Source organism: Oncorhynchus keta, chromosome 13 (assembly GCF_023373465.1).
Source record: "Oncorhynchus keta strain PuntledgeMale-10-30-2019 chromosome 13, Oket_V2, whole genome shotgun sequence".
Taxonomy (NCBI): Eukaryota; Metazoa; Chordata; class Actinopteri; order Salmoniformes; family Salmonidae; genus Oncorhynchus; species Oncorhynchus keta.
In genome coordinates this window covers 28,047,676-28,070,308 of record NC_068433.1, presented here as the reverse complement: position 1 = coordinate 28,070,308, position 22,633 = coordinate 28,047,676, and the positions used below count along the sequence as shown (strand labels likewise).

General features: G+C 43.3%; 3 protein-coding genes across 3 annotated transcripts in view; 2 read left to right on the top strand and 1 right to left on the bottom strand.

Annotated features, from left to right (window-relative positions):
- The window catches only part of smc5 (structural maintenance of chromosomes 5), a 34,258-nt gene extending 24,361 nt beyond the window's left edge, over nucleotides 1–9,897 (top strand). Inside the window, exons 22-24 of the mRNA XM_035775940.2 lie at nucleotides 8,614–8,793; nucleotides 8,893–8,988; nucleotides 9,058–9,897. Coding sequence (XP_035631833.1) covers nucleotides 8,614–8,793; nucleotides 8,893–8,988; nucleotides 9,058–9,189 — 408 coding nt within the window. The 3' untranslated portion in view covers nucleotides 9,190–9,897. The remainder of the gene's footprint in view (nucleotides 1–8,613; nucleotides 8,794–8,892; nucleotides 8,989–9,057) is intronic.
- The window catches only part of LOC127906866 (uncharacterized), a 233,884-nt gene that overhangs the window by 158,769 nt on the left and 52,482 nt on the right, over nucleotides 1–22,633 (bottom strand). The gene's annotated exons all lie outside the window — the stretch shown is intronic.
- Nucleotides 10,183–17,878, top strand: LOC118387509 (AN1-type zinc finger protein 5-like). The gene is made up of 6 exons (XM_035775941.2): nucleotides 10,183–10,351; nucleotides 15,117–15,289; nucleotides 15,424–15,526; nucleotides 15,707–15,804; nucleotides 15,945–16,073; nucleotides 16,246–17,878. Exons 2-6 carry the CDS (start codon nucleotides 15,136–15,138, stop codon nucleotides 16,392–16,394), a joined length of 633 nt encoding a protein of 210 aa, XP_035631834.1. The 5' UTR covers nucleotides 10,183–10,351; nucleotides 15,117–15,135; the 3' UTR covers nucleotides 16,395–17,878.

Genomic DNA, 22,633 nt, shown 5'->3' with positions numbered 1-22,633 from the left:
AGCACGACTTTTGATGTTCCTTGATTGGGGTCTGAGCAGATTATTTGTTGCAATTGCAAACATAATAAAATGGTGGTTCGATAGTCCAGGATTATGAGCAAAAACATTAAGATCCACAACATTTATTCCATGGGACAAAACTAGGTCCAGCGTATGACTGTGACAGTGAGTGGGTCCAGAGACATGTTGGACAAAACCCACTGAGTCGATGATGGCTCCGAAAGCCTTTTGGAGTGGGTCTGTGGACTTTTCCATGTGAATATTAAAGTCAAAGGTTAGAATATTATCTGCTATGACTACAAGGTCCGATAGGAATTCAGGGAACTCTGTGAGGAACGCTGTATATGGCCCAGGAGGCCTGTAAACAGTAGCTATAAAAAGTGATTGAGTAGGCTGCATAGATTTCATGACTAGAAGCTCAAAACATGAAAACATCTTTTTTTTTTTGTGTAAATTGAAATTTGCTATCGTAAATGTTAGCAATACCTCCGCCTTTGCGGGATGCACGGGGATATGGTCACTAGTGTAGCCAGGAGGTGAGGCCTCATTTAACACAGTAAATTCATTAGGCTTAAGCCATGTTTCTGTCAGGCCAATCACATCAAGATTATGATCAGTGATTAGTTCATTGACTATAATTGCCTTTGAAGTAAGGGATCTAACATTAAGTAGCCCTATTTTGAGATGTGAGGTATCATGATCACTTTCAATAATGACAGGAATGGAGGTGGTCTTTATCCTATTGAGATTGCTAAGGCGGACACCGCCATGTTTAGTTTTGCCCAACCTAGGTTGAGGCACAGACACGGTCTCAATGGTGATAGCTGAGCTGACTACACTGACTGCTAGTGGCAGACTCCACTATGCTGGCAGGCTGGCTAACAGCCTGCTGCCTGGCCTGCACCCTATTTCATTGTGGAGCTAGAGGAGTTAGAGCCCTGTCTATGTTGGTAGATAACATGAGTGCACCACTCCAGCTAGGATGGAGTCCGTCACTCCTCAGCAGGTCAGGCTTGGTCCTGTTTGTGGGTGAGTCCCAGAAAGAGGGCCAATTATCTACAAATTCTATCTTTTGGGAGGGGCAGAAATCAGTTTTCAACCAGTGATTGAGTTGTGAGACTCTGCTGTAGAGCTCATTGCTCCCCCTAACTGGGAGGGGGCCAGAGACAATTACTCGATGCCGACACATGAGTTTGAAGTAAAACTTGAGTTGTCCTTCTGTGGCTCAGTTGGTAGAGCATGGCGCTTGTAACGCCAGGGTAGTGGGTTCGATTCCCGGGACCACCCATACGTAGAATGTATGCACACATGACTGTAAGTCGCTTTGGATAAAAGCGTCAGCTAAATGGCATATATTATATTATATTATATATTATATATATATTATTATATTATTATTATTATTATATTATTGAGTTACTTGTTGTGATTACAGTTTATGAACAACTTTGTTTGCTTCATGAATGATTTGTACAGTGACGTGTTGTTGGATGCCAAGTTGCAGCCATCAAACATTACATCTGGTCTACTCTGTCTAGTAACCCATAGAATTTGACCTATCTTTGACCTCAATTGATCAGCTTCAATTCCACAGAGAGGGAAATTCCTTTGTACGGCTCTTGAAGAAACCATGTGGCTAGGTTGAAAATTCTTGATTTAGCTCTCCTGTTATATCAGTATTGTTCCATCAACATTTACATTACATTTACATTTAAGTCATTTAGCAGACGCTCTTATCCAGAGCGACTTACAAATTGGTGCATTCACCTTATGACATCCAGTGGAACAGCCACTTTACAATAGTGCATCTAAATCTTTTAAGGGGGGGGGGTGAGAAGGATTACTTTATCCTATCCTAGGTATTCCTTAAAGAGGTGGGGTTTCAGGTGTCTCCGGAAGGTGGTGATTGACTCCGCTGTCCTGGCGTCGTGGGGAGTTTGTTCTACCATTGGGGGCCAGAGCAGCGAACAGTTTTGACTGGGCTGAGCGGGAACTGTACTTCCTCAGTGGTAGGGAGGCGAGCAGGCCAGAGGTGGATGAACGCAGTGCCCTTGTTTGGGTGTAGGGCCTGATCAGAGCCTGGAGGTACTGAGGTGCCGTTCCCCTCACAGCTCCGTAGGCAAGCACCATGGTCTTGTAGCGGATGCGAGCTTCAACTGGAAGCCAGTGGAGAGAGCGGAGGAGCGGGGTGACGTGAGAGAACTTGGGAAGGTTGAACACCAGACGGGCTGCGGCGTTCTGGATGAGTTGTAGGGGTTTAATGGCACAGGCAGGAGCCCAGCCAACAGCGAGTTGCAGTAATCCAGACGGGAGATGACAAGTGCCTGGATTAGGACCTGCGCCGCTTCCTGTGTGAGGCAGGGTCGTACTCTGCGGATGTTGTAGAGCATGAACCTACAGGAACGGGCCACCGCCTTGATGTTAGTTGAGAACGACAGGGTGTTGTCCAGGATCACGCCAAGGTTCTTAGCGCTCTGGGAGGAGGACACAATGGAGTTGTCAACCGTGATGGCGAGATCATGGAACGGGCAGTCCTTCCCCGGGAGGAAGAGCAGCTCCGTCTTGCCGAGGTTCAGCTTGAGGTGGTGATCCGTCATCCACACTGATATGTCTGCCAGACATGCAGAGATGTGATTCGCCACCTGGTCATCAGAAGGGGGAAAGGAGAAGATTAATTGTGTGTCGTCTGCATAGCAATGATAGGAGAGACCATGTGAGGTTATGACAGAGCCAAGTGACTTGGTGTATAGCGAGAATAGGAGAGGGCCTAGAACCGAGCCCTGGGGGACACCAGTGGTGAGGAGACAGATTCTCGCCACGCCACCTGGTAGGAGCGACCTGTCAGGTAGGACGCAATCCAAGCGTGGGCCGCGCCGCAGATGCCCAACTCGGAGAGGGTGGAGAGGAGGATCTGATGGTTCACAGTATCGAAGGCAGCCGATAGGTCTAGAAGGATGAGAGCAGAGGAGAGAGAGTTAGCTTTAGCAGTGCGGAGCGCCTCCGTGATACAGAGAAGAGCAGTCTCAGTTGAATGACTAGTCTTGAAACCTGACTGATTTGGATCAAGAAGGTCATTCTGAGAGAGATAGCGGGAGAGCTGGCCAAGGACGGCACGTTCAAGAGTTTTGGAGAGAAAAGAAAGAAGGGATACTGGTCTGTAATTGATGACATCGGAGGGATCGAGTGTAGGTTTTTTCAGAAGGGGTGCAACTCTCGCTCTCTTGAAGACGGAAGGGACGTAGCCAGCGGTCAGGGATGAGTTGATGAGCGAGGTGAGGTAAGGGAGAAGGTCTCCGGAAATGGTCTGGAGAAGAGAGGAGGGGATAGGGTCAAGCGGGCAGGTTGTTGGGCGGCCAGCCGTCACAAGACGCGAGATTTCATCTGGAGAGAGGGGGGAGAAAGAGGTCAGAGCACAGGGTAGGGCAGTGTGAGCAGAACCAGCGGTGTCGTTTGACTTAGCAAACGAGGATCGGATGTCGTCGACCTTCTTTTCAAAATGGTTGACGAAGTCGTCTGCAGAGAGGGAGGAGGGGGAGGATTCAGGAGGGAGGAGAAGGTGGCAAAGAGCTTCCTAGGGTTAGAGGCAGATGCTTGGAATTTAGAGTGGTAGAAAGTGGCTTTAGCAGCAGAGACAGAGGAGGAAAATGTAGAGAGGAGGGAGTGAAAGGATGCCAGGTCCGCAGGGAGGCGAGTTTTCCTCCATTTCCGCTCGGCTGCCCGGAGCCTTGTTCTGTGAGCTCGCAATGAGTCGTCGAGCCACGGAGCGGGAGGGGAGGACCGAGCCGGCCTGGAGGATAGGGGACATAGAGAGTCAAAGGATGCAGAAAGGCAGGAGAGGAGGGTTGAGGAGGCAGAATCAGGAGATAGGTTGGAGAAGGTTTGAGCAGAGGGAAGAGATGATAGGATGGAAGAGGAGAGAGTAGCGGGGAGAGAGAGAGCGAAGGTTGGGACGGCGCGATACCATCCGAGTAGGGGCAGTGTGGGAAGTGTTGGATGAGAGCGAGAGGGAAAAGGATACAAGGTAGTGGTCGGAGACTTGGAGGGGAGTTGCAATGAGGTTAGTGGAAGAACAGCATCTAGTAAAGATGAGGTCAAGCGTATTGCCTGCCTTGTGAGTACGGGGGGAAGGTGAGAGGGTGAGGTCAAAAGAGGAGAGGAGTGGAAAGGAGGCAGAGAGGAATGAGTCAGGTAGACGTGGGGAGGTTAAAGTCGCCCAGAACTGTGAGAGGTGAGCCGTCCTCAGGAAAGGAGCTTATCAAGGCATCAAGCTCATTGATGAACTCTCCGAGGGGACCTGGAGGGCGATAAATGATAAGGATGTTAAGCTTGAAAGGGCTGGTAACTGTGACAGCATGAAATTCAAAGGAGGCGATAGACAGATGGGTAAGGGGAGAAAGAGAGAATGACCACTTGGGAGAGATGAGGATCCCGGTGCCACCACCCCGCTGACCAGAAGCTCTCGGGGTGTGCGAGAACACGTGGGAGGACGAAGAGAGAGCAGTAGGAGTAGCAGTGTTATCTGTGGTGATCCATGTTTCCGTCAGTGCCAAGAAGTCGAGGGACTGGAGGGAGGCATAGGCTGAGATGAACTCTGCCTTGTTGGCCGCAGATCGGCAGTTCCAGAGGCTACCAGAGACCTGGAACTCCACGTGGGTCGTGCGCGCTGGGACCACCAGATTAGGGTGGCCGCGGCCACGCGGTGTGGAGCGTTTGTATGGTCTGTGCAGAGAGGAGAGAACAGGGATAGACAGACACATAGTTGACAGGCTACAGAAGAGGCTACGCTAATGCAAGGAGATTGGAATGACAAGTGGACTACAAGTCTCGAATGTTCAGAAAGTTAAGCTTACGTAGCAAGAATCTTATTGACTAAAATGATTAAAATGATACAGTACTGCTGAAGTAGGCTAGCTGGCAGTGGCTGCGTTGTTGACTTTGTAGGCTAGCTGGCAGTGGCTGCGTTGTTGACACTACACTAATCAAGTCGTTCCGTTGAGTGTAATAGTTTCTACAGTACTGCTATTCGGGGGCTAGCTGGCTAGCTAGCAGTGTTGATTACGTTACGTTGCGTTAAAAGAACGACAATAGCTGGCTAGCTAACCTAGAAAATCGCTCTAGACTACACAATTATCTTTGATACACAGACGGCTATGTAGCTAGCTATGTAGCTAGCTACGATCAAACAAATCAAACCGTTGTGCTGTAATGAAATGAAATGAAAATGTGATACTACCTGTGGAGCGAAGCGGAATGCGACCGGGTTGTTGAGTGCGGAAGTTCTATTCAGTAGACGCTGGCTAGCTGTTGGCTAGCTAGCAGTGTCTCCTATGTTAAGGACGACAAATAGCTGGCTAGCTAACCTCGGTAAATTAAGATAATCACTCTAAGACTACACGCTCTAAACTACACAATTATCTTGGATACGAAGACGGCAAAGACAACTATGTAGCTAGCTAACACTACACTAATCAAGTCGTTCAGTTGAGTGTAATAGTTTCTACAGTGCTGCTATTCGGTAGACGGTGGACGTTTGCTAGCTGGGTAGCTGCTGGGCAGATAGCAGTGTAGACTACGTTAGGACGACGAAATACGAAGTTGCAATAGAAGTGCTGACTGTTTCACTTTGTTGTCCTCTTTCTTTTCCTTTTTCTTCTGTCCTTCTTTTGTCCTTATTTTGTCTTCCTTTCTTCTGTTAACTAGATATTTTTTGTTGTTCAACTGTAATAAACTCTATGCCAACATAACAATTATCATGCTCCTCACGGCCGACCTGGAAAACATCTTTGAGGTGTGGAATCACAGTTGTAGCAAAGGTCTTTGAGCCACGCCAGATGAAGTCATCAACATGACAGGCAAGTACTCCAGTCACATTGCAGTCTTGATCAAGCCAATAGAAGACTGCAGGATCCACTTGTGACATGTTTCCACCTGTACTCAGAATTGTTGCCTTGACTTTGTTGTACCGGTAGAGTGATGCATCTGCGAGACCATGCATACACTTTTCTCATTTCCACAATGTTCCTTTGCTCTTAGCTTCAGACGGCGGCCGGATGTGAATGTCCCCTGACAGCTGTTCCCTGCAAAAATGCAGATTTGATATCTATGGAATGACGGTTCCATTTTTTCCCCTGGCAGATCACTGTCATCACCATGACTCTGAGGCAAATGTCTAAGTCTTTTGGGAGTTGTTTAGCTGCCAGCTCCTCAAAACCTCTCACCACTAGCCATGCTTTTGGCACTATTCCAGTTAAGGACTCTTTTAAGGGTACACACCCACCTTGATGAGACACATTTTTGGCCAATGTCTTTGACTTCCTCAAACACATTTTTGTTCCTCCAATTACTGAGCTCATCAAGCTTAGCTGAGTCAAATGACACATCCTTTGTTTCAAGTACATCATTTTCAATGTCATTCTGTTTTCTTTTTTTTCTTCCATTGGTTCAATTCTGAGATGATCTACAAGTGACAGGTCAGCTGACCCTGTTGTACCAGAAAGTGTAGCTGGTTCAGAGTACTGCAAGTTGTACCAGTTCTGCTGTTTTCCTTTGGCTTATCCTGCTCGTCCAATGACGGTTGCTGTATGCGGAGTAACCACTTTCTCTGTCCATGGATTTAAGTTTGTCCATTTTTCAGATTGGAACAACCATGTTGTCTTAACACATGTGGCTGTTGAATGTTTTCCTCATTTGAACGCGCAACAGTATTACCTGTGGCATGGTTGAAGGTGTCTGCTCCATTTCCTGTGTCAGTTTGTGTCCATATCATTGGATGTGACATCTGGTAGGTTTGTGTCTGTTAATGTGTCCTTTTTGTCATTTTTCATTAGCAGGCTGATTCTCAGCAACAGACCCTCCATCTTGTTGATTGTTTACTTTCCTTGAGTGACGCACCCTGACAATGGTGTCTCACAAATATCACCACACCATCTTGGCCAATGACTACTCCCGGTCCTTTCCACTCTTGACAGTCAACTCGTTTGTTGTACACTCCATGTGGTCTGTGTCCGTCAATCTCATTTTTACATGGACTCTGATGTCTTTTGTCTAAAATGTTTACACAATAGTTGCCTGAGGTAGTAAGTTCAAGGGTCACTGGTTGTTTAAACATCACTGCCTTGTCATTTTTTTTATTCCTAGTACATCCCCTGCCTTCTTGAGGGAAGCTTTACTTAATAGTAAGGGGATATCTGTAGGGACCACCTCTGTTTCAATGTGACACTTAGTCTGACCAATTTAGCTGGTATTTGACTCTCTTGGTAGAATGGACGATTCTCCAATCTCCAAATTTGAAAGCTCTGTAGCTTAGTGTGCCAATCATGTTTTGTACTACTTTCATGTTTAGTTCACTGACATGGCGATCAAGCCATTTTGCACCTCACACTGTGTGCACATGTAGTATCAATCACAAAAGATCGTAAGGATTCAACTATAAAGATCTCCGTATCAGAAGCAGATTTGTTTGAAAACAGTGTAATGTTACACTGCTCTCTCTGTTTACATTTTCCTGTTAGTTTAAATTGTTCATTTTTTTAGGACAGTCTTTAACCCAATGGTAAGTGCTTTGACAAATAGCACATTTTGATCTCCTTCCATATTTGTCTAGTGGATTTGTGCCTGGAAATGGCGCCCTCTTCTGGTTGTCTTGAGTATGTGACTTGTTGGGTGTCTTTACTCTGCTGCTCAGTGTAATATGCTGCTAATATCTTTTCACCAAAAAATTATTTTTAGTGCCGACTTCATTGACTCAAGTCAGCACAGTACAAGCAGTCAAAGCCAACTGTTTCTCCCTACCATCCAGACGGGCAGTATCTAGCAACTTGAAAGCTAACACTGCATCCGGAGAACCATGTCGTACTTGCGCATCCTATTGTACCTCTGTTCAAAATCAATGAGGTAGTCCGTCATTGCAAACAAAATATCTCTAACACTGTCTGTTTGAATATGCCTCGTAGGCACGGTCTTTCTCTTTAAGAAACACCTAATCCAGTGCTCTAATCAAAGTTTGCATACCGTCATCCTTGTTCAAATCCTCAAGGGATATTTCCAGTTCTGTCTCTCTCGCTCTTCCATCGAGCGATAATACCACAAGTGCTGCCTTTTCCCATCCAGATTAGTAACCCGTGTCTAGATTCCACGTTAATTTTTCTTCTTGTCGAACCGAGGTGGCAATCGAAATGACACAACGACAAGGTTCTAGTTTAACAATGTTTACTAAACCGTATTAGCACACTACGCGGTTGCCATTGCACTCAGGCCAGGTGCACTAATTAACAGAGCGATAGCCCCGTAATAACAGAAATGGAAGGATACTTAACATGAACTTTAACAACCAGTATTGTGATATTCAGGGGTATTGTGGCAAAGAAACAACATGAAGTGGATTGAATTTCCTGAGGAAAACAGTCCTAATGTTGGAAACAAAAAGCCTTATGTTGTCACCCAGAATCACATTTTTTCCAAGCTATAGCACACAATATTTTACATACAGTAGTTTTTTTTTTAAGGCCCAAATAGTTTAGTCTCCTTTCTTTCCCTTTTTGCCAAGGAAAATCCAGTATCGTGACAACCCTAAATGTAGTAAGTCTGTCTCTTACTGGTGTCTGCTCCCTGCAGGAGGAGTATGATAAATACGGGATCCGTATCCGGGTGAAGTTCCGTAGCAGCACGCAGCTCCACGAGCTCACAGCACACCACCAGAGTGGAGGGGAGCGCAGTGTCTCCACAATGCTCTACCTCATGGCCCTGCAAGAGCTCAACCGCTGTCCCTTCCGAGTGGTGGATGAGATCAACCAGGTATGTAACAGACACCAACTGCTGCCTGCTTAAGTGGTAAAATCACTTGCACATCCAGACTGTATTCACACAGGCTTTGTTTCTTCCTATTCTACCCAGGGTATGGACCCAGTCAATGAAAGGAGAGTCTTTGACATTGTTGTACGGACAGCCTGCAAGGAGACAACCTCCCAGTACTTCTTCATCACACCCAAGGTAAGTGTCACTGCAGAGGTGGTGACTTACTAGTGATTGTTGTGAATTAATGTTTGTGTTTTTCTCCAGCTCCTTCAGAACCTCCAGTATGCAGATGAGATGACTGTCCTGTGTGTCCATAACGGACCTCACATGCTGCCCCCCAACAAGTGGGACGAGAAGGCCTTCACGAGACGCTGCCTCCGCCGCAAGGGCAAATAGTGAAATGACCAGTTCAAGATTTTCTGAGCTCTCATTTTTGGTTTGACAGAAAAGATTTGTTGACACAATTTTTTTTTTTATATACACTGTTTAAATAGATACTTTGTAAATACTGTTCGATATGCATTGTTCAAATGTTATCTTTGAGATTGGAATTACTCCTTTTCATGCTAATTGTAAAGATGCCAGCACTGTTCTATTTTGGGTTGTGCAAATTAATAGTGGATTAAATGTTCTTGATGTGAAGCAGTCAGCAGGGCATGAGATTTTTATTTTTTTTAATTAATGGTCTTTGCCTAGTTCTTAGGACATCATCAGTGTGAAATCAACAAGTTTCACCCCCCCATTCTATCAATGGTCCTTTGATCAAATTAGATACCTGTAGACGATCAAAGACCATTGAGGGCAACAAAATACTTTTTCGCTCATCACCTCAAAATGTGATCACACAATTGTACTAGAGTTGACAACTTCCTATGCAAATGGGCCACAGTGTAACAGAGTACCATTTGATTTGTTTAACCCTTATCTTTATTGTAATGTTTCTGTGCTTTTTTTGTTCAACATTTCAGAATAATGATCAATGACAGGAGTGATATTCAGTCTGCATAGATGACACTTTTTTTTATGCTACCCAAGATTACTTCTATTATTTACGGGTGTTCTAGTAAGCTATTGTGCAAAGTAAACAAGTTATTACTCAAGTGACTTAATTTACTCCTGTTGTGTGTTGTTGGGGCACCATGTCCAAGCCTACGAATGATGACAGTTGTTTTGTTTGAGGTGTTTACTACTCAAATTCACAGCTTTCCAAAACATCCGCAATAATTATTCAAAATGGTTACATTGTAGCTAATACTTAGGGTATGTGTTGCATACTGGTTACATATCAGCGACGACCGAAAGTAGGTGCCCCCTACACTTCTGTCTTCCAATCAGAGGGTTGCCATTTTCCATGACGTATGTTACCACTCGTACTAAAGAAGGCAAAAAAAAAAAAAAAAAAAAAAAACAAGCGGAAAACAGTCAGTAGCTTCTCTCGCGGGCGTACTTTTAGACGGAGCCCTTAGTATCTCAGGAAGGGGAACGGAGAGTCTGCCAGGACTTTTTGTACAGCGAACGACCAAAATAACGTTACAGTGTAAAAACACTAGTTCTAACGGTAAGTTAAACTCCTTTACAAAATATTTTCCAGCGAACTAGCTTGCACGTTATGAAAAGCAAAGTATTGTTGATGTTTAACGAACGTTACTGGATGTTGAGTGTCTTTGAAATGGTAACGATAACGGTAGCTAACGAGCTAGTTTTACCGTTAAAATACAACTTAAATTTGTTTAACTATCTATTTAAACCTAGTTTCATTACCTTACGATTACACAAAGAGGGTCAATAGCTAGCTAAATACAGATATGTACTTTTTTTCCCCAATAAATGAGGGGTTAAGTTACGCTAGTTAACGTTAGCTGGTTGTTTATTTGGAGGGTCAAACAATTGTATCTTTTTAAAAATTATTTTTTATTACACCGCGGAAAACAATTGTTAGCAAGTAGGACTTATCGTCAAGGCTTCTCATGAGCCAGCGCCGACCTAAAACGGCAACTATCTGATTCCGTATTCGTCGTCGTTAGCTAAACTAGCTTGACTGATGTGGATCAACTCGATGCCACCTGCTCAACCTTCGAATATTTTACATGATTAACGTCCCTAAAGTCTGTTTAAATTGACATCCGTTTTATTTGACTGTCGCTAGATGTTTTGGTATACATCAATTACTGGAAGAACTACATTTGTTCATGTTGAATTGACAAAACGGGAACAAAAGGAAAAGACAAAGCGCTAACCTTCGCTAGCTAACGGTAATCGTCATGACTTGGATGAACCACATTTCACTAGTTATCTTGCTGGATCATAGTAATTACTGCTGTATGATCATTTGTAGTTAGCTGAACATCTATCACGACGTTGTTTGGTAGTACAGTGATGGTAGGCTAACTTAGTTAGATGTTGGAATTACAATCTTCACTAGCTACGTAGCCTAGCGTGACTCAGTGGATTTAAAGAGCAATCGAGGCCTCTACTCTAGCTGTACTGGTATTGCACCGTCTGATTCGTTCCCCGGAACTGTTGTCCCAACTAGCTTGCCAGTCAGTGTGGGATTTATTAAATGGATAATGATAGATCCATTGTAGTCTTGTATAACATTGTTAGTTGATTAATGGGGGGGCTCATCGGTATTGCAGACATCAAAATCATATGTGCTAAGAGATGGGACTGTTGGTGTTTGCTTGTAGTGTAGCTACCTAGGAACACACGGGTTATTATATGTGTAAGGCAAAGCCACCGCTCTTGTCAATACAATTCAAGGCGTGTGTGTGGCATTGCAGCTTGTATGTAAACATTTACCATATCTCAGTCAAACCGTGAGCGCCCTCCACACGTTTCTGTAGAAACAAATTACGAACGGACCCGTCTCACTGTGAGCATGCGCTACGGTTTGGTGACGTAACAACTTTAGTGGGGCTTCCAGGGTTACCTATAAATAGCGTAGCGAGGTCGTGTGGGTGCGCCTTTGAGATCAGCCTGTCACATTGCACCCTTGTGACAGGCGAAAGCTAATACCCCGTCCATGCGAGTTTGGGGCAGCAAAGAGCACTGCAGTCAGCAGGCATACACGTGATGCGGCGATTTAAGTGCCTTTCTGAGGGAAACCTCTGACGCATTTCGCTAGAAAGCGTGGCATGGGCTTGTGAGTCTCCCCACCCCATGCGCTGCACTCTTCGGTTCCTAGAAGACTGATACAAGTGCCTCAACTTGCTTTTAGTTTTCTTCCATGAACAGACTAGTTGGCTACGGTTAAGCTAATGGAAACTGGCTACTTCATTTGGGGTATTTATCAACCTGCCGTAAGACTGTTACTGTACCACTATCCCAGTTGTTTGTAGCTGATCAGAACGCTCTGGGTTGGGGAAAGGTGCACATACCAGTTCTGTTAATTTCTGGACATTATAGTGAGTGATGCAACCAGAAGGACTGGTTGCTTCTTGCCAATGATTGAACACTTTCACATCCCGCCATCTGTTTAGACCCCTGTCTTGTCTGTTGACGATAACCAGGCAGAAAGCCACACATTTACTGTGATGAACTCACCGGTGGTGCTATCAAGGTTTAAATTCTAACTGGGTCTAAACCCCAACTGATAAACATAGTGCTGAAAGAGTGACTGACAGATGGTGCTGAAATGAATGTTGTAAAAAAAATATATATATTTTAAAAAACTACCTACAGACAGCGAGGCTATTAAAACCCTGGGATTATCAGATCTCTGTTTAGAGAACATTCAATGTGCCTCCAAATAAACCCACTGTGAGCGAGTTGAGTTGAACCCGTAGAGGACCCTAGTGCCCAGAAGCCTGCTTTAGCATGGGCAGCGCCATTGAGGACTTTCACCATTTTAAGTAGTTAACTGAAGATAATGACACTGAATTATACTCATGAGGAAACCTTCCATAACTACAGATTGCGGTAAATCGCCATCCGTTACTTAAGGGTTGGGCGATACTACAATGTAATTGGAGATCAACAATGTTTGACATCGTGATGTGATGGAAGCAAGTAGAATTTTGAACAGACGCTAGTTTATCTTGTTTTAACTTGGCTGGCACAGCTGGAGTCGGGCAGCACTCAACAGGAAACATACCAAATGACCTACCTATTCTTATTTGCCATAGTCTATTTTAATGAATGTATATGGTGCCAAAAGCTGTGCAGAATGTCTGAACATTTCTCTCACCTCTTCAATGTCGGATGATCATGGGCCTTTTGCAGCGGACACTCTGTTGTCTGGCTTGTTTTAAAAGCTTTACTTTCCTTTTTTCCCCCAATCATCATTCTATTTGAATGTGACTTGTTGGCTTAAACATTTTTTTCGATATTTAGGAAAAAAAACTTTATTTTACTAGGCAAGTCAGTTAAGAACAAATTCTCATTTTCAATGACGGCCTAGGAACAGTGAGTTAGTTAACTGCCTATTCAGGGGCAGAACAACAGATTTGTACCTTGTCAGCTCGGGGGTTTGAACTTGCAACCTTCCGGTTACTAGTCCAACGCTCTAACCACTAGGCCGCCCTGATGCCCCATATAGCCTACTCTTTCATGACCAACCTTCAAATGAATGTTAACCCATTAACTGAGTCTCTCAAAGTTTTATGTTTGTGAATAGCCTGGTACAGTAGTATTGACAGATCGAGGACCATCTAGTACAAAATGGATTAATCAAATGAGAAGTTTAAGCAAACATATGCATTTCTGGCCTTCACCTGACCAAAGCTTTAGGATAAACTAATTGTGTTCTGCTGGAAAATCCCTCCCTGCAAACCAAACAGTCAATTATATAGGCCTACACCAGGCTGTCAATAGCACTTCCAGTGCACGTTACTTGTACAAGTTAAACATATAAACAAATGTTTATAATATTGTTGAAGGGTTTAATCATAGCCTTGAATTGAGCAAAGGGCATTGCATAAGCTCCTACAGCAGCGCTTTCGATAAGTGGTAATAAAACCCTTCTGCCTATTATTTTAGCCATATCTTACAAAAAGGTTTCTGACAAGGAACACAAGCATTTTATATTTTTCTGGCTTTAACCACCTAGAGTCGATTGACGCACCGGTGCGGACTACCAAATTCTCTGAAATTACATTGGAGGCAGCTTATGGTAGAGAAATGGACATTCAATTCTCTGGCAACAGCTCTGGTTGACATTCCTGCAGTCAGCATCCCAATTGCACGTTCCCTCAACTTGAGACATCGGTGGCATTGTGTTGTGACACAACTGCACATTTTAGTGTGGCCTTTAATTGTCCCCAGCAAAAGGTGCACCTGTGTAATGATCGTGCTGTTTAATCAGCTTCTTGATATGCCACACCTGTCAAGTGGATGGATTATCTTGAAACAAGGGACCAACACTTTACATGTTGCATTTTATATTTTTGTTCAGTGTGTCTCTGTCTAGAACTTTCTTGTATCTCCTAGATGTAAGCTAAACACTTAAACCTGGTTTCTTATGATTTGTTTTTGACTGTTTTGCCATTTATGAATGTGTCATTCAATGCATTTCTCTGGGCTATACTAATAGGCTAAATTCAATATTTTATTTATACCCAAAGGGGTCCTAAAAATCGAATTGCCAAACGATCCATAATATGACAATCTTAAAACAATAATTAAGAGTTTGATTGGGAAGTGTTGAGTGAGTCTGAGCTCATCACGTAGTTCTCTTCTCGGCTAGCTTTTTGGAGAACACACCATTGATAGCTCGACGGACACCAAATGCTATGTCAGTGTTGGCCTTTTCCTGCTTCAGATAATTGTTTGTAAGATTGAGATTGTGGCCGAAACAGTTCAGCCATGGCCATTCCAACAACGTTAGCGCCATTATCAGTTGTGATGCAGGATTCCAGACATCGCCCAACCCTACTTTATATCTGTTCAAACAAGACTCTAGGTGGCAGTGTGCATGCACCCTTTCAGGTTGTTTGCCAACTTAGTCTTAGTAGTGGTCTTAGTCGTAATAGTAGTCTTAGTTCAAAGTCAAAAGGAAGATGGCCTCACTGGCGACGCTGTGCTCTGACGCCGTAATGGGACAATGGTTGGGTATCTATGGTTACCTGAATTAAGGGGCAGGGATTTCTTTTAATGGTGGCAAGCAGCTCAATGCTGCAGTGATTACAGGACTGTCCTGAGAATGCTAGAGTAGGCATGTTGCTTCTTAGGTTGTGGGTTCACTATCTTCTATTGGCAGAGGTCACATTAGCGTTCAGAAATCTGCATACTCAAAACCATAACTTTTGACCAGTGTTTTATATTGAAAGTGTTATTAAAAAATGTATTCCCATTTTCTAAGGAATCTCTATTTTAATTATGTCCAGGACAATTCAATCAGCAGAGATGGCACAGGAGACCAATCAGAGCCAAGCACCCATGCTTTGTGCCACCGGCTGTGGTTTCTTTGGAAACCCCAGGACCAGTGGCATGTGCTCTGTCTGCTATAAGGACCACCTGACCAGACAGAACAATGGAGTGAGCCCCCTGAGTGCAATGGGTAAGAGCTGCCTTTCCCCCATAATTGGTTTTGTTCATCTTTATCTGTTTGAGAAGCAGATGCCTTACAACTCCATGTTTTTGCAGTCAGTGCATTTTCTCTTTGTTAATCTAATCATGTATTGTTTCATTTAGGTGGCAGTGTGTCCAGTAGCCCCACAATGGAGACCTCGACCATCCAGAGAATTGAGGCATCCTTGAATAATGCTGCTGCTGAAGCAGAGGCCGAAGCTGCCAGGTGAGGGTCTGTTGCGACTCTGAAATGACCATGGAAACCATTCTTTAAGACAAAGTATCACCAAATGACTCACTTCTCTCGCACCATGTTTGTTATATTGTTACATCTGAATGAGATTGCTAGTATGAAGTGGATGATTATTTTTAGCCTATAGCACCTGTTCTCTTTCTCTCACTGTAGTGGGGCAGCAGCTCTTCCTGTTACCCAACAGATGACCGAGATGAGCATTTCCTGTGAAGAGGAAGGAGCGTCGCCTAAAGCAGAGCTTGCAGAACCTGGTGCGTGTCTGATTCATATGGGTGTTCAGTGCCTCATTGGGTGGGGGTCACTTGAGTGGTTACAGGCCTGTGATGGGAGGTGGTTGTGAATAGTCTCTGGGCTCTGTTGTTTTGATGTCTTATTTTTCTGGTCTTTCCAGTGGTCACTCAGCCCACCGCCTCAGCTTCCCCTCCTAGTGCTGCCGGCAGTGATGAATCCAAATCACCCGACTCTGCCAAACCGAAAAAGAACAGGTGCTTCATGTGCCGCAAGAAGGTTGGCCTTACAGGTGAGGACAAACAATCCAGTGCTGCCTAACATTGTTGCTTATCCAGTCAGACCTCAGTCAAGACTATGGCTTATGTGCCTCTCTATGATTGAGTATAGGGTACACTGCGCAGAGGTGATATGAGCTGGGTCTATTATTATGACTGACTCACTGTGCCTTTTTGCTCTGTCAGGTTTTGACTGCCGCTGTGGGAACCTGTTCTGTGGACTCCACCGTTATTCAGACAAGCACAACTGCCCGTATGACTACAAAGCCGACGCCGCCGCCAAGATCCGCAAGGAGAACCCTGTGGTGGTGGCTGACAAGATCCAGAGAATATAAGACCTTCTCTCACTTTGACCTTGAACACTTGGAGTGATTGGCAAAAAAAAGGACTCGCGCTTGACCTGCGTTCTAAAGGACTAGTTTTTTTTGTTTTTTTTTACAGTATGGGGGGAATCCAGTTGTCTGCAATGCATGAACGATCACATTTTTCTTCTGTTTTCTGTCTGTCTGAGCTTACGATTTTACAAAAAATTAAAGACAAAAGAAGAACTTTAAAAAAAAATCAGCAGACTAGGACACTCTTTTCCAGGGACGCCTGGACCTGGCTTAATTCTTAGTGTTTTTTGGGAATCTGATTGTTGTCAAGTAGGCGGTCTGATGTGTTGTGGTTGTCATGAGTTTACTACTTTGACTCTGTATTTATGAGATTTTTCTGAGGAGAGGGGGGACGTTGTAGCCTGAGACTGTTACAGCCCCGACCGGATCAGTCCATTTATATGTACTCCCAGACATGTTTGTGTCTGTGCTGTATGGGGCCTCAATTCAGGGGAGACCCCCAAGCACATTCTCTATTGTGAGATCAGATGTGAAGAAGTGACTTTAACAAATGAAGTCTTTTTATTTTTTTTTATCACCTAAAGAACAACCTGTTCAAGATGCTTATGAAATGATCATCCAGTATGAATGGTGAAAGCGGCACTGACACTTGGAGGATGGATGTGTTCTGTTCCAGCCCTATAGGTTCTCATCAGATTCATCTGAATCAAACAGAATATCAGTGTACTCATACAAGCCTGCTCCACTGGTTCATTCTTCCTGCAATGTGTGCTGCACTAAAAACCATTGCTTAGGTTTACTTGTATCCGTTAAAGATGGGGTTTCTAAAAAAAAGTATTTAGGTCTGATGCTGTGATGTAATGTGTATTTGAAGGGGAAACTTGGCACTGCCTTTGTCTGGCTGGATGGGAGACTGGCGGAAGACCGTTCACTTCCTGCAATTGAGATCGGGTCACGTGACTCCAAACTGTTGTCATGTGACAGTGCTGATGCACATTCTGTGATCTTATTTGAGGATATGGGATGTTTTGCTTGGGTTGTTGTATCAATGACAAATAGCCTAAATTAACCAGATTGCTGAGGTTGGAAGGGTTAGGTCCACTAATCTTTTGATCAATATTTCCCAGAAAATGTGTGATATATTTCTGATTTATATTGTGTAGTGCAAATCACATGCTATGTATTAAACACATGTCTAATGTATGCCATTTGATGGATGGATGGTGGCTGAGTATTGTGTGCAAGTACCTTTGTTCCTCAGTAGTCAGAACTGATCCAGTGGACTTTTTTTTTTGTGTGTCTGGCTGCTCAGCTCTAGTCTCTCGGTAGGGCTGTGAGATTTCACCTTTTTCATTTTAACCCTTTTTAGTTATGCAAGTTTGTACAAACCATCTTTATATTTATGTACCGCACATATAATCTTGTTACCCAACATTACAGCAAAATTGTACCATGTAAATAAAATTATGTACAGAGATATAGAATCATGTACTCTGTGGCAATTTATTTCACTCATCGTGGCTTGAGAGTTACCTGTCTAACTTCCTGTTGACTTGAGGGAAAGCTTGTTTGAGTCTCAACTGTTCTATTGAAAAAGTTACTAGCTAGCTACCTTTTTTTGGGGTCCTGCGATGCGGTTTGTGTCAGCAGCGGTCTCAGCAACTAACTGTCCATGGATCCTGCCAACCAAGGATCTGGGGAACTGCTTGGCATAGCAGCTGGCCTAGCTACCTATCAAGCTAGAGGGGTTTTCTTGACTTGAATGCCGCCTGCGACGGGATTATCCCTTGTAGCTGGGATAACGGATTGTCCCGGGTTTGTGTCTGTCTAGATCCCTGCTGTTTCAATCTTCCTTGTGACCTGTCCTTTCTGGAACTGCGAGGAGTAACAACGTAGCCTACGTTGCTACTATGACAAAGACCAAAGCCAGTGGGAGTACAGTTGAGGACTGTGATGTCTATCACCGGTGAATGATCTTTTAAACTAACAAAAATTGTTCTACAACCAGTTGTTACAACAAGAAAATGGCTTCAAGTGTTGTCTAAATACTGGTGGATTCAACTAATAAAATAATGAACTACCTGAGGGGTACAGGACCCGAAGAACAGTTTGCAGTTCTCCCAGGGTCAGCTCGATGAGTTTAAACAAAACTGCAAGGTGACAGCAATCTGTAAGTCATTGAGAGAGGACATCATTTCTGTATGTGAATCAATGATTACAATGACTGAGAAATCAGATTCTCGAGGGACAATCAAGGTGGAACAACATTGTTGGGGAAGGAATTGCAGAATCTCCACATAAGACCTGAATGGGGTCTAAAGACAAAGTGAGGGAAGTTATCTCAAAGAAACTGAAGATTGATCACAGGAAGATTTGAGGTGGAGCGCACCCACAGGACTGGAAAACCCATCACCAGCCCAGGTGACGGGCCCAGGTCGATAGTGGTCAAGTTCCTGAGGTTATAGGACAAGACAGCTGTTCTGGAAAGTGCCAAGAACTTGAGAGGAACTTATATCTTCCTCAACGAGGACTATCCTGCAGCTGTGCACCAGAAGAGGAAAGAACTTATCCCAGCCATGAAAGCTGCTAGAGCACTTGGCTTACATCCGCTATGACAGGCTCATTGTCCTCCCTCCCAAAAGCGTGGAATGGATGAGGGAGCCAAGCATATAGGTTAGTAGCTTCAACCCAGCAGCACACGAACAAACTTACCAACACCAACTGATTAATCGACTGCTGAATGTTTCATTGCTTTGCTCTTTTCCATGTTATGTCTATCACTGGTAAGCTACCCAGGAAAGGGCTGAAAATAGCCCATATTGACAATATATGTGGCCTTAGAAATAAGGTTCATGAAATCAATAACTTGCTAACATCAGATAACATTCATATATTAGCCATTTCTGAGATTAATTTAGATAATTCCTTTGTAGCAATCAATACAAGGATATAACATATATAGAAGATACAGGAATTCCTATGGAGAAGGCATTGGTGTATATATTCAGAGCCATATCCCTGTAATGCTTACAGTATATCTCATGTCAAGTGTTTTTGAAGTGTTGTGGCTGCAGGTTCACTTGCCTCATCTAAAGCCTATTCTTTTGGGGTCTTGCTATAGACCACAAAGTGCTAACAGTCAGTATATAAATCATGTGTGTGAAATGCTTGATAGTGTATGTGATGTAAACAGAGAGGTCTACTTTCTTGGGGAGCTGAATATTGACAGGTTTTCATCATGATGTCTACTCAAGTGGAAGCTTTTCACTGTAACCAGTGTCTGTAATCTGGTTCCGGTTATTAATCAACCTACCAGGGTGTTTACAAACACTACAGGAACAAGATCATCCACATGTATTGATCACATTTTTACTATTACTGTAGAACTTTGTTCTAAAACTGTATCCGTACCCATAGGATGCAGTGATCACGATAGAGTGGCTATGTCCAGGAAAGCCAAAGTTCCAAAAGCCATGCATAAAATAGTGTGTAAGAGATCATACAAAAGATTTTGCTGTGACTCTTATGTGATGATGTTAAAATATTTGTAGGTCTGATGTGATTAATAAGGAGCATCCAGACACTGCACTTGAAGAATTTATGAAATTACTTCTTCCAATTATTGATAAACATGCACCTGTTAAGAAACTGACTGTTATAATTGTTAAGGCTGAAAGACGTGGCCAACGGAGTGGCTAATACATCTGGCTGCACATCTGACTGGCTGACTTACTGCAAATTGACAAATCATGTGACTAAAGTCAACAAAAAGAAGAAGAAAATGTATTAAGAAGCCAAGATATATGATATAAAGAATGATGGAAAAACACTTTGGAATACTTTAAATGACATTATCGGCAGAAAGAGAAATTCAGCTCTGACTTTCATCAAATCAGGTGGCTTATTTATCACAAACCAACTTGATGTTGCCAATTATTTGAATGATTACTTAATTGGCAAAGTGGGCCAACTTAGGTAGGAAATGCCACCAACGAATAGTGTGCCATCATACTCATGCATAACTAAACAAATAATGAAATAAAAGCATTGTAAGTTAGAATTTTTTAAGTTAGTGTGGTAAAGGTGGAAAAATTGTTATCGATGAATCATAACAAACCTCCTGGCATTGACAAATTAGGTGGAAAACTACCGAGGAGGGAAGCTGACTCTATAGCCACGCCTATCTGTCATTCTTTAATCTGAGAAGGAAGTCAAATTCATTCCGCTACCCAAGAGCGGTAAAGCTGCCTTTGTTGGTTCTAAAAGCAGACCTATCAGCTTGCTGCCAACTCTTAGCAAACTGTTGGGGGAAAAATGGTGTTTAACCAAATACAATGCTATTTCTCTGTAAACAAATTAACAATAGACTTTCAGCATGCTTATAGAAAAGGGCATTCAACATGTACTGCACTGACACAAATGACATGATTGATTGAAAGAAATTGCTGAGAGGATTTCAATGCAGCCTTTTATTGACCACAACCTGTTGTTGAGGAAATGTATGTGTTATGGCTTTTCAACCTGGATTCAGAGCTATCTAATAGAACTGAGGGTTTTCTTTAATGGAAGCTTCTCTAATGTCAAACATGTAAAGTGTGGTGTACTGAAGAGCAGCGCTCTAGGTACTCTACTCTTTTCTATTTTTACCAATGACCTGCCACTAGAATTAAACAAAGCATGTGTGTCCTGAGGATTCAACCATATACACGTCAGCAACCACAGCTAACGAAGTCACTGAAACCCGTAACAAGGAGTTACAGTCCATTTTGGAATGGGTGGCCAGTAATAAACTCATCGTGCACATATCTAAAATTAAAAGCATTGTATTTGGTACAAACAGTTCTAGACCTCAGCTGAATCTGGTAATGAATGGTTGGACAAGTTGACGAGACAAAATTCATTGGTATTACCTTAGATTGTAAACTGTCATGGTCAGAACGTATAGATTCAATAGCTGTAAACATGGGGAGAGGTCTGACACCACACTCCACAAAGCAAGTCCTGTAGGCTCTAGTTTTTATCTTATCTTGATTATTGTCCAGTCATATAGTCAAGTGCTGCAAAGAAAGACCTAGTTAAAATGCAGCTGGCCCAGAACAGGATTTATTTTTCAATTTCCTAGGCAAGTCAGTTAAGAATTCTTATTTACAATGACGGCCGAGGAACAGTGGGTTAACTGCCTTGTTCGGAGGCAGAACGACAGATTTTTACCTTGTCAGCTCAGGGATTCAATCTAGCAACCTTTCGGGTTACAGGCCCAACGCTCTAACCACTAGGCCGCCCCAAATTGTTCTTGCTCTTCACTGTAATCAGAGCGCTAATATTAATACTATGCATGCCACCCCCCCACCAGACATGCCACCAGGGGTCTTTTCACAGTCCCCAAGTCCAGAACAAATTTAAGGAAACATACAGTATTATATAGAGCCATGAGTGCATGGGACTCCCATCGCATATAGCGCCACTGAACAGCAAACCTGGTTTTAAAAAAACAATTAAAGCAACACCGAAAGGCACAAAGGCTCTGCCCCATGTGACCTGCTTGTTGTGTGTACATACTGACATGTATGTGTAACTGATAGATGCGTGCACACATGCTGACACTACATGTTAATGTTTTAAATTGTAAAGTCTTTTATCTGTAAAATCCTTTTCGTTATGTGTCGGACCCCAGTAAGACTAGCTTTCGCCATTAGCGTCGGCTACTGGGGATGCAGAAAATATAATTGAAGGTGATTTATTTCCCTATGTCTCAGACTCCAATGTCTTATATTTGCTAGTATCACTATATAATTGCAGTGGCTTGCTACACTGCCATGCTATTTTAATATGACCAGAGGGACAAAACCTAAATGACTGTGATGTTCTTCCTCAGTGCTATGACAACTGTGGCGGTTCTGCTTTTTTATAGTCTGTGTCTCTGCCTATGGGTAAATATAGAGACTGGCAACCTTCAGCTGCATGGCCTTCTCTCACGTGAAATACTCACCCCCAACTTCCACCAGTACAGGACCCCGTTTCCCAAAGTCATTTTAAGGCTAAGTTCATCGTTGGAATCTTGGTAGGAGCATCATTAAATCTCTTCGCTATTTCCCAAAACCTTTGTTACTAAAGTTGCACTTGAAAACGCTTGTTCAGACCACTCGTATAACAATGAAGTGTGGCGTTATTTTTTTCCTTTCACTGTACTGACTACACAGGTCTCTGCTGAACATAATCAAGATGTTTATCTGTCACAG

Excerpts from the sequence above, each read along its gene's own strand:
- LOC118387509 (XM_035775941.2), top strand. The coding sequence starts at position 15,136 with ATGGCACAGGAGACCAATCAGAGCCAAGCACCCATGCTTTGTGCCACC. Across the intron at positions 15,290-15,423 it reads GAGCCCCCTGAGTGCAATGG|GTGGCAGTGTGTCCAGTAGC; the intron begins GTAAGAGCTGCC and ends TGTTTCATTTAG. Across the intron at positions 15,527-15,706 it reads GCAGAGGCCGAAGCTGCCAG|TGGGGCAGCAGCTCTTCCTG; the intron begins GTGAGGGTCTGT and ends CTCTCACTGTAG.